At 32.9% G+C, this 12,243-nt stretch overlaps 1 protein-coding gene across 1 annotated transcript; it reads right to left on the minus strand.

The window, feature by feature from the left end:
* Positions 1-11,220, minus strand: LOC127730075 (uncharacterized). Its single transcript, XM_052238122.1, has 8 exons — positions 11,014-11,220; positions 7,574-7,645; positions 6,790-6,819; positions 4,954-5,144; positions 4,542-4,630; positions 4,040-4,300; positions 3,437-3,564; positions 1-2,484 (listed from the first exon to the last, which is right to left on the minus strand). Exons 1-8 carry the CDS (start codon positions 11,136-11,138, stop codon positions 918-920), a joined length of 2,463 nt encoding a protein of 820 aa, XP_052094082.1. The 5' UTR covers positions 11,139-11,220; the 3' UTR covers positions 1-917.
* Between the last annotated feature and the right edge of the window lie 1,023 nt (positions 11,221-12,243).

Consider the following 12,243-nt stretch of genomic DNA (forward strand, 5'->3'; position numbering starts at 1 on the left):
ACAATTGAGCAGATTTTTATTGAACTGACAGCACAATAATTGGCACGCCTATAAATAGAAAATTGAATACTTCCATTCATGAACAAATCATGTTAAATATGTGGACTATCACTTTCTTCAAATAACACCTGATCAAAATTCACTTCCAACAATTAAATAATCTTATCGATGAATAATTCGTATCCACATACATTTCGTATACATATATCCTTAAAGATTTAAGAAATATACAGTAACACTGAACCTTATCGTTGAACATTTTAACAAACAAACAGAAAATGGCATGCTAACGTCGGCTGTCATGATATAATACTGATTGTGCAGGTACATATAAAATATTTTAAAAGATAAAAAAACAAAACAACAATAACAATTACGCGACAAAAATATAATACTTTGATTTCAACACACAGTTCATCATCATACTGAGTCAGTAAAAATTGACGAAAAAAATAGCTATCACAGATGGAATCCATAAAACATTATCATAATATTATCAACAATGAAAAACATGAGAAAAAAATTGAATGGACTTAAACCTCAAAAATGAGGAATCATTAAAATTATTTCTTTTTTGTAATTGTAAATTAAAGATTTTTCTCGTAATGTGCTCAAACGAATGAAAAATTGTAAGATCATGGAAGTATTATATTGACATTTTACTTCCTAGATGTGATAAAATTCCTAAAGCAATGTGTAACACTCTATAGAATGCGATTTTGCCAATGCACTAAATTACTGTGCAAATATTAATTAGGCAAAAACAACAACATGCAAAACAATTTTCCGCCAGAGGAAGCATGTCATTTCAGAACGAATTTCAATATTAGTTCATTTTACTGCTCATTTTTCCATAGAAAGCATTGTGTTGTGCTCTTAAATGCTTTTGAATGTCATTAATAGAAGTGTACAAATTTTCATCCATGTAAAACTTGACCATTCATTCCAAAGAAGCTGTGTTTCTTTCCGTTTACTATGTTTTGTCGTAAATCGGGATTGGACTCACTGAAACGAGAATGAAACTTACTTCGCACTGCAGATTTAGAAAATGTATCTTGTATACCTAAAAGTGTTGACTGGGGTCTAGGTACTCCACTTCCCGGTTCCCATGTAAAACGCATGTCATCCTTGTAACCTATATGATTATACACTGGAAATTGACTTTCGTATGCTGACTTCAGAGAAAATGAATGTCTTAAATTTGTTGGAGCTACATTTGAAGAAAGACTTCCGAATTCGTCGCGATATTCTGTGTCCGCAAGTGAAGTGGCAGCTCGTTTTGGTTTCCTCTGGGCTATTACAGTACCCTGCTTGGATTCTACAACTGTTTCTTGAACAGGTGGTTGAATAGAAAAGATCGTAAATTTAGGTTGTTTCTGTTCATTGAAAGCATTATTCTCCTTGTTATACATAGCATGTGTGCTAGTGTATTGAGTCGCATTTGCCTCGCCCATAGATTCAATCAGCTGCCTTTCATCAGAAGTCAACCCATTCGAAGTTGTACCGAAAACACGAAGAGGTCCGTTTCCTGATGCACTAGCTACAGTTACGCTGTCGGAGAAAGAAACACTTTTTCCACTTCCATTTTTCAGACCAGAAATTCCTCGAACATTAGATAATTTTTGATTTGATGTTGAAATGACATTTAGTGGTTCATTTCTGGCAAAGCGTGGCAACTCGTATTCCTGTAGAAACTTTTGTGTATTGTAGTTCTCTCCCATTTCACATTCTTTGTTGATAATTTCTCCTTCCTGGACCCTGTACCTACTAGAAATGTCAGTTGGTTGAAGTTTCTGCTTCTGTGATTGTTTCAGATCTTGTAATGGTCTTAAGACTTCTCTTGAATCCCTACGGTCGCCGGAAAGATTTGCATTTGCTGAAGTCAATGTTCGACTGTATCTTAAGGCATCATTGGCATCTTGATTTAAACGGGTTGGAAGTTCAAGGTCTTCAATGCCTCTGTATGAATGAAATGTGTCCATAATTTCAGCACTGCTTTCTCTTGGGTTCATTGAATGAGCTAGCCGTTCCGGTAAATAATTTGTTCTATATAAACCTGCTCGTTCCTCATTGTATTGCCCTTCGTGATTGTAGAAAGTTTTGGGTTTTTCCGATACGTTTGCTTTTCCCATTTTATATTGAAGAGATGGTAGATCTCGATTTGGTTTCTGAGCCTCTAAAACTTGGAACCGATTTCTTGCCTCCATTTCCTGGAATTCTTCATCCTGTCTCTCTTTTGTTGTTGTGAGATAATTTTCTTCTGTTGCTACTGGTTTACCAACTGTTGGGTAATAGGGTATGTCTTCAGCAGGCTGTTCTTCTTGTGCCTCCCCAACCCTCTCCAGATTTGGTTCTGGGTGTGCAAGATCATTTAATTCTTTCCATCGGATACCTTTTTGTTTCGGCTTCGTTGGTTCTGGAAGGCTTACATATTCTTTTCCGTTCCACAATCTGTCTTCTTCCCTTTCTCGGAGAGTCATCATTCTACAAAGATAAAAAGTACTTAATACAACATGGAATTTATAACAGTGTTTATTACATGAAAGATAAACAAATGACATCAATCTAATGCACACGACACGTGTTTCAGAAATAAACTTCATCTAGTATGTTCGAGCACAAAAGTTTGAAAGTTCAAATACATAAAACATGAAAGACAATCAATCCTAAAAGGAAATCAATCCGCATTCAAAATATCTGCCATAGCAGATGATTAGTAGTATCTTAAGACATCTTTAGACAAATTTGTATTTTAAAGACACGTCCTCAAGATGTCAAAAGATGCAAAATTGTCATGAAAAATCTCATGACACTGATTTTTTTCATTTCTTGTGACACTTGAAATATACATCTTGTTTGAGTTAAGAGTTAAGATGCGTTTCAAGAGTTTATTTTAAAAAATAGCAATCCCAGCATTATAGACTTTTTGTTTTGTATGGAGTGAAACGTCGTTGGCCTTATATCAACATTTATGTTAAGTTTTCTGATTCTGTCTGTTTCCAAATTCGTGCTTAAAGAAAAATTTAAATATTTGTTTGATGTTGCGTCTTAATATGAGTCTCCTGATTCATGCTTTAGTGAGTTTGAATGTTTATCTTTTTTCTATTTTATACTCTTCTGAAGCGGTGTGTTTCTAATTACTGATAATTGATAGCACACTGATGATACTGTAGAAATGAAATACCGGTCCTGAGTTCATATTTCATTTCTTTCAAATATTATATATATAAATGTATCGATACAGTAAATGAGAAAGACAAGTAATACTAAGAATGCTGTAGTTTTTGTGCATTTATTTTTTTGTTAACAAGACGGTTTTAAGGACTGGTTCAAAACCTGTAAGCCATGGCAAATTAAATTAAATTATTATTGAATAAAAAAACGGACAGCGACTCAGCGTAGTATATAAATATATACGTTAGTTCTAACTAGTTACCGTTGGTAGGAAGTATTTTCCCCGCATGATGAACCTGGTTTTTGTGGTGGTGGTTTGGGTATGAGTTTTCTGGAGATTCTCCCTTCGAATGGCCTGGGTGGGTCAAAGGTATTCTTTGATCTGGGATACTGAAATATATATTATCTTGAAATGAATACAATGAAATCACATATTATAACTTTAAATAGGATAAACTAAAGACTATGTCCAAGTTACTAATTCTTAAACTGTTCAAAATAATATTAATGCAATTTTAAAAACATTATAAATATTTGATACGATTATTTTAATCCCAATAATCCTAATCTACTTCTACTGAATATTCTTGACTACTGTACCAGGCAAGAATGGCAAAAAGACTCGTGCTTTATTAGTATTAAACTGTGTCTTCAGCTTATAACAACATGTATATTAAACTATTTTAAGTAGTCAAAATATGATGAGCGATATCTAAATGGTGACGAAGGTCGATAATATTTAGCCTCAGATTTTTAGGATACGAAGGCTACCTTCTTTTCATAACTATAAGCAGTAAATCAGTATGCTAAAATTACGTTATAAAAAACAAGAGAAACTTATTAAATGAACATTTTTTTTGTTTACCAAATTACTGTCGTCTACACCGTAAGTGCCGTAGACATTTAACTTGTTTTCCAAATTGTCAAGTGCCATTGGATTGGATGGTCCAATGCCCGTATGTTGTAAATCATACGTCGTTTGCCACTGGTCACGTTCTATATTTCTTAGCGCATTGGCAGTGTTGTTAGACAGTCTCATTTCCGGTCCACGATCCTGTAGATTCGGAACAACTGTTTTGGGTGGTATTGGATAGTACTGTTGTCGTCCTCCGTTGGCTTTCACCAGCTGAAAAGGCAACAATTTTTTTTTATTTCCCTCTACATCTTTTTACGGTGAAATAAGCAATAGCCTTTATACAGCCGTAAAATAAAGTAACAAATTGAGTTATCCGTGAAAAAAAAGAAAAACTAATACTTATTTTCTGAATTTTATTTGTCAATATATCATTAATGTATATGCTACCTAGAGCGATTTTTTAAAGCAAAAATTAAATTAGACTTCATTTACTTAATATTATGTTTGCTACCTGATGAAATCCTCTTTCTCCTTGCCATTCTAAACCCAATTTTTCAGATTCTTTTGGCTTTGCTTGAATTTCATGTCGAATACCGGAACCTGGAACAGACAGATCATTAGAATGTAACAAACGTCAAATTGGTTCAATTTTCTATTTCAAAATAATGCTTTCAGTATTGATATTTCATTCAAACTTGATCATTAAAACTGATACAAGCTGCTTTTGTTGTTTGATGTTTACAGTACTTTGTCAATGATATCCAATTATTGCATTTAAGCCAACAGTACTCTGAATGCAAATTTTGCTTTATTTCCCCACCTAACATAATGCCATGACATACAACTAAAACTGTCCATAATTTAAGTTATCGATTTTCATATTTTATCTCTATAATTAGGAGAAAAACAAACGGTAAACTCACCTTTCGTTTTACTTATTATCTGTACATCAAAGGCAGTGGCTGGCATTTCTGCGTTGATTGGTTGTTCGTATCTGGCTGCTACGCCCCTTTTAGGGTCTTCTGATGCATCAAATTTAGGAAAAGCAGAAAACCTCGGCATGTGAGAACTGTATGGATGTTCAGCTGGGAAATCTCTGTTTATCATTATGCGTCTACAAATCAAATGAAAGCTTATGGTTTGAACTTATGACATAATATAATATCGAAATGTTGCCTTCATGTTTAATTTTACATTGTACATGTAACAAGTTAAAACTTTACACAGCGATGATGATGATGGATATCTGTTGAACGTCCAGCGGCAAATAACATGCATATTAATGTTATATGAATATTAACCCTGCTTAGTACTAGACCGACACGCTGAGCCGGATGATTTTTAACGTGCTATTTCACAAGGTAACAAACAGTCCGCGAAGACATGTCACCTAACCCGGACACATTATTCGGACTCCGAGTCGACCAGTATTTGATCTTACTCTTTAACGCTGCGCGCTTAGCGGAGGACAGCAAATACCAGTTTTAAAGTCTTTGGTTTGAACCGGCCGTGTTCGAACCCACGATCTCCCGATGCGGTCTTTAACAATTACCAATAGGTATTGTTCATCACCAAATATAGGACAAGTGCGAATTGTTCTTCCCCTCTATTCCTTGAATGAACTTTTAAAGTTATTTTTTCACAGAAAAATGTGGTAGGTGAAGTGATCCTTAAATTAGAAATATTTGCAACAGGACGTTAAAGAAACAATTTATATTTGCGTAATGTACGTAGTAGAAACAGACAAAATGGGTATGTAAAGAAGACTTTAAACAAGTATATGCATGTCCACACCGTCAGCTGCTACACATTTCTTTGACAGGTTTGACATTGCAATGACCTACATTAAATTGTTCATACTTTGATGACAACAGTAAAAAATAATCAAGGAATGGTTACGAAATATTGGATCTATGACTGTCACAGAAACGAAAAACTATAATGTATTTTATCAAACTAAGATGTGGTATGATTTCCTATGGGACAACATTCCAACAGAGGTCAAAGGACGAGGATGTACGTATATATACACACTTTTGTGTTGTATTAAACAAAAGCAAAAAAGACTAGGGTCTGATGTCTAATCTGAATGAACATAGAACTTTTCTTGATTTTTTTCTCCAAATTGAATATCTTTTATTTTATATCACCTGGCATACACATACCGTTGAGCAGTCCTGTGCAGCTTCCATAGGGACCCCTGCCTTTATTACATATCCCTTTTGACAGGGAAACTACAAATTGGTGAGAGAAAAACTTCCTAAACTTTACTTTCTATATAGATACCTACATATATTTCCAATTAATATTCTAGACACCTTACCTCTTTTATTATCTTTAATTTAACATTTAATAAATATATAAAGGTGTTATAACAACAAAATAATTTAGATAAAGGTTAGAAGTTTCCATAATTTGTTCACTGATGAGAATTGAATCCACTTTCTTGACAGTTTTATTGGAAGAAAAATCCGCAAGGAAACGACCGAGCCTCAGCGAGTCAATCACAATCTACAACAAATATGTAAAACGAGATGTGTAGTATATAACGAGACAGAAACATAAAAACAAGATACAACCAAAAGAGGTTGCATGGTCAACATACGAAAACTTCTTCTTTTCAACTTCGCAGATGACCAAGGGAGATTTAGATCCCTACCATATGGGAGATCTGATATTGATCCGAAAGGTTAGCTTATCAAGGTCCCTGTAAAGTTGAGATCATGAAGTAAAATTTATTTTTATATAAAGATACATACCCCATCTGACTTTCCTGTGGCTTTTGCAACCTACAGATAATAAATTTCTTTATTAAAGAAATGTCTTTAATCATAATCATATTGAATACACATTTTGGGATTTTTTCGTATCACAGGAAGTCACTTTAATAAAAAAAATAAGTATTAAATTCTGCAAACTGTGTTACAAAATGTGCATCTATTAAAACTTTCAAACCTAATATTAAAACACATGTGGTGCAGTATGCCTGTACCAAGTCAGGAATATGACAGTTGTTTTCCATTAGTTTGATGTGCTTGAGCTTTTGATTTTGCCATTTGATAAGGACTTTCCGATTTGAATTTTCCTTGGATTTCGGTATTTTTTTTATTTTACTTTTTTTTATATAGAATTAACGGTTTATAAAACGGTTTTATTTGACAGTTGTTTTAAGTTGAAAGTTGTGTAAAAAATATACAAAAATATAATATGAAATATAACTGTATATTTTAGATTGATAATTGTATAGCACCATACTATTTACAACAGAACGTAACGAGACGTAGCGTGCAATATGATATTGCACTAGTGCAAATATAGCTTCAAATAATCGACGTCATCAGTGCAGAGACAAAAACATGTTCTAAACAGTTTTTAAAGCTTTATTATGCAATATAATAGTCATTGCATAAATATTGGTGAACATAATCCCTCGTTGAAAATATATTTGGCTCACAAGCTCGAGTAGTTTAAATATTCACTCTGTATATTCACCAATACAATAACCCTATGTTCCTATTTACATCTGACTTTTTGGATACTTACAACTGGTCATTGGTCCTAACATTGCTAAGTTTTAACTGTGTCAGTCCATAATGTTGCTTTATAGGTTCTCCACTGAAGAAAAACATAAAAATTATCTTTAAAACAGAACTGTATAGAATATAGCATATGTGTGAAGAACTAGTAAATCGAATCCTGCGTTCTAACAAAATATTACATGGCACTTTGTTCCCACAAGTCGGCGAACGAAAACAATTATGTGCCGATGTTCATTGTTTATACATTGCATATATTTCCGGTCTGGTTACTTGACAAACTATCTTAAACAAATATCAATCATCATTCCGCGATCTTTAATTTTACTTTAAATAGCACCCAAGACATCCGAGTCAAGGCAGTTCATATGGACCCCAGATGTCTAAATATCAACTTGAAGGGAAACAACAATCACGTATTCTGCATTTTAACACAACAGATAAAATTTAGAAAAGAATCAAAGATTCAAAAATTGCCAAGAGAAAAGACACAATATTCGGGTTTTTATACAAAATAAATTTCTTTCTGTACTTTTCCAAAATGTGTATAGCAACAGTTATCCTGTGCTCAAACGTACCAGTATATTGTAAACAAAGAACTTATTGCACATATGATTTATAATTACTATGGTATTAAATAAAGGGTGTTTTCGTAATGGTCCTGTTATATGACCAATGTCTGTAATAATAGCCTGAGCTCGCCTGAGACTTCGTCCAGGCGAGACAAAAAGTAAACATGAAATAAATGATTGGAGACATCAGAAGTGTACTGCCCCATAATTGGGACATAAAAATCAGATAACAAGATCGATTTAATATTTTTCATACTCGATGTGATTTATTGTTTTAGGCGTAACTAAATACATACCAAATAAATATTTAATCAGTTTAATAGATCGAAATTAGGATAAAATAAACAATTGATATAAACATAGGTCTATTCTCAGTCATATTTATTAGGTTACGCCACGATGTGTCAAACTTTATAACTTTATATCAAACTCGATAGCCTGTCTAACAGAAATATCAATGAAAAAACTTGCCTCGCTTATTTTGGCTAAAAGTAGCCGGTTATATTATCAAGGCCAATCACGGAATAAGACATGTTTGACTTTTCATTACATGAGTACCAGACGTTTTGTTTAGATCTAGATTCCAAAGTTTATGTTTTAATGTTAATCAAAAAGTTCACCGTTTGACTTTTTAGCAAAATCGTCGTTCAGCAGAAAAAGTTTTGAATATCATAGATAAAAGATGCATCTAATAGACAATAGAAAAAGCTTTAGTAGTATACAAATTAGATGCCGGATATAGAAATACACAAACATTAAACTGCTGTCGAAATCTGCATGACATCTCTGATAAAACTATTTTTGCAAAATGATACTTCTAGTCTTATAACATCAGCCTAAACTAGGATAGTCAGGGACTGATTCTGCTGCATATAGTGAACTAAAACCCTACGACAGTAATCCACGACATATGTTTCCCTTAGCAGTATACACCTTTGTTCATATATACAGTCATTTTTCTTGACTAAAATGGGTCGTGGAATAAATCCTCATTAGACTTGTCAATTTCACATGAAACGTGCATCAACCGATATCAAAACAAGAAAATTCTCTAACAAAGACAAACAACTTCAAGTTAAAGATAGTTCCTTAAATATAACATGATACCAATCATTTTCATAATATAAACACACTATACATCCTGAAAAGACGACAATCACTATGATCTCATTTCTATATGTCATATGTACAAGAACCTGAATGTTTTTGTACTTATTTGTACAAAATTCAAGACTATAAACTAATATTCGAGTAATAAGTTATTAATTGTGAGTGATATAAGGTATATCAGATAGTTATGTGTATATTGATACGAGACAGCAAACCAAACAACATAAGGTAGACCTCAAACCAGAACACTTGAAGATACCAACGTGAAAGTTAAGTTTAACGTTACATTTTCAAACACACTTGTTGAGTAATTCAATTTCCGACAAAACAAAACATGGGTGAATGCTTTTATTATTAATAATTGAAACAAAAGTTATTTAACATGACATTTAATATGACGAACATACACATGGTTCACCTGTGTTTGAAGAATTGAAATTATTTACATGGTAAAATGACGTTGCAAGACAGCAACCAGACTGAAAGGTTGTTTTTAATTATTGTAAAATCCAAATTTACTGCGGGGCATTTGATTTCATTGAGTCTTAAATTGTGGGTGAACGCCGTTATTAAACGATTTAATGTTTAGCTTTCGAGTCAACAATCTGTTAATCTGGTAATGTTACCATTGTCTACAGAACCACTTTTCATCCAGTAATCCGAATGAGTCATATCGCACAGAGCCCTGTAATTCTAAATGTTCGATTTGTCGCAGAAATCAACTGTCTTACAGAAAAAATAAATTATCCTGCATGTATATATGAGGACTCAGCATACCGTGACTTGGTTAAAACAAATCTATTAAATATTCTCAATCTCAGATAATATCTAGGGGATCTAGATAATGAAATAACTTTTTGTTCGTGCTTTTGACACCACAAAAATGCCAGATTTCATTTTGTTTTACACATTGAACAGCAGAGATTTATATCCCCAGTTATATTTTTTTTCTGAGAGTAAGAGCCGACAGTCAGCGACGACAGGGAAAGAACAACTTGTGCGACAATCAACGCTAGAAAGTTATTTGTGTGAATAAAAATAGATTACAGTGAACATCCATTATCAGTAGATCTTGAAATCTGAGAAATACATATGTACAGCTTCATTTGAATAGGTCTTTGTCCGTATGGGAAAGGGGAATCCTATAACCACAAAATAATGAACAAGCCAAACTGCTTGGTTCCCTTTTAATACAGTCACTAGGTCTGAGGACAGGAGGCAGTTAAGTTTAATCAGTACCAAATGTCATTGTTGTCTATGTAGACGTACATGTATTTAATGTGAGTGTTACATTTTTTTGTTGTTATCTGGATATGCCATTGATCCTTTATTGGGCGTGATATTGAAAAGAATTAGTGAAAGGTAGATTGGTGCAGCTTTTAGAATAATAAGTATACGGCAAAATTTAATGTCGACTAAACTAAGTTAGTGTTTGCTTGAAATGTTCTTGATATACCATGGTTTGTCTCCAACCTGGGACTATTATTCTAACGTTAATATTTTATGTCCCAGCTCCAACATTAAGGCATTCTTTGGAATATATGTCTTTCAGATCTGTTTTCAACACTTAAAATCAATGAAGTATCAGATTTCGATCGTTGTCTATTATCAGTGTAAAACCTTATGTTATCTTTCTTTAGTATCTCAACAAACAAATAAACAAATTAATTTAAGATTTAAACTATATATCTTAAAACACGATCTTTAACTTGGTTGATCAGACATAAATAAAGATGGAGGAAAAATCGAAACGTGTTTAACTTACGAATATTGCCATGTTGGTGGTCCCGGGATGTAGACATTCACATCCTCTTTGAACTTTCCCGAGCCCCATTCTTTCGGGACTACAGGGTCGTGTTCTTGAGCCCTAAAAAGCTCCAAGGATGTCATTATCCACAACTGAAATTTACACCCTTCAGTGAAACATACAGTATCCCTTTAGATCGCGTCTCGTTGCTAGGCTTATTGTTATGCTAATTAAATATTTAACACAGGTTGTATTTTAAATACCGAAAGCTTCCGAAGTATTAATACATATATCAAGTGTATTTAATAAGTTTAAATGATCGATATTTGAACAATACCTACGGTGATTTAAACCGAAACAATCCACTAGAAGCTCATATAAGTCTAAAATATCGTTCCTTATTCTACATGTTGGTCGATCTGTCAAAATGTTATTTTTAAAAAAGATTTTTGCATTGTTACACATATATTTTAATTACATGAGTCGTCAATATTTAGGCCGCTAAATTGAACCTTAGTTAAATACTTATAGTTAAATAAAAACATGTTTTTTTTTAATTGTGTTGCAGGTTTTCTATTATATGAGAGTTTTATTTGACCTTTTACTGTTTTAAGTTTGGTTTTTCAGTTTTGAGGGTTGAACAATACGCATATGGAATGCAAATAAAAATACACCATTTCTCATAATTAACAATGATCATTTTCATCATCCAATATAGTAAATTATATATGTATATATATTTTTTTTATATAATTTTTTTTTATATGCATTTAATATACTGTTCTCCTGTTGGAGTTACTAGACTGTTTACTGTTTTATATATATGCTTATGTTTTTTACAATTAAGATTTGGAAGATCTGTCTCCCCCGTCTCTACATAATTCACGGTCATGTGTAGGGCGACATTACGAAAGGGGAGGTAGAATATATCTGACCTGAATATATGCTGCAAAATAACAAATATTTCTTTCCAGACATACACATTCGACCGAAGTGAAAAGGATTATACAGTTGGCAAATACTAGTCGTGTAGATATTCAAACAAACAATTAGACCAAGTCGGCGACGGTTTGCACTTAATGTAAAAAACGCGACGAATTATAAGTTACATCTTTAAGTACTTCAGTTGGTTTCAAGTGTGTCCGTCAATGTTATTTTATTCACTTTCAAATTAAATAAGAATCCATTTATAACGTTTTATAACATATATTTTAACCATAAGCTTTCTTATTGTAAAATTATTTCTAT

This window comes from Mytilus californianus, unplaced genomic scaffold (assembly GCF_021869535.1).
Source record: "Mytilus californianus isolate M0D057914Y unplaced genomic scaffold, xbMytCali1.0.p SCAF_2, whole genome shotgun sequence".
NCBI lineage: Eukaryota > Metazoa > Mollusca > Bivalvia > Mytilida > Mytilidae > Mytilus > Mytilus californianus.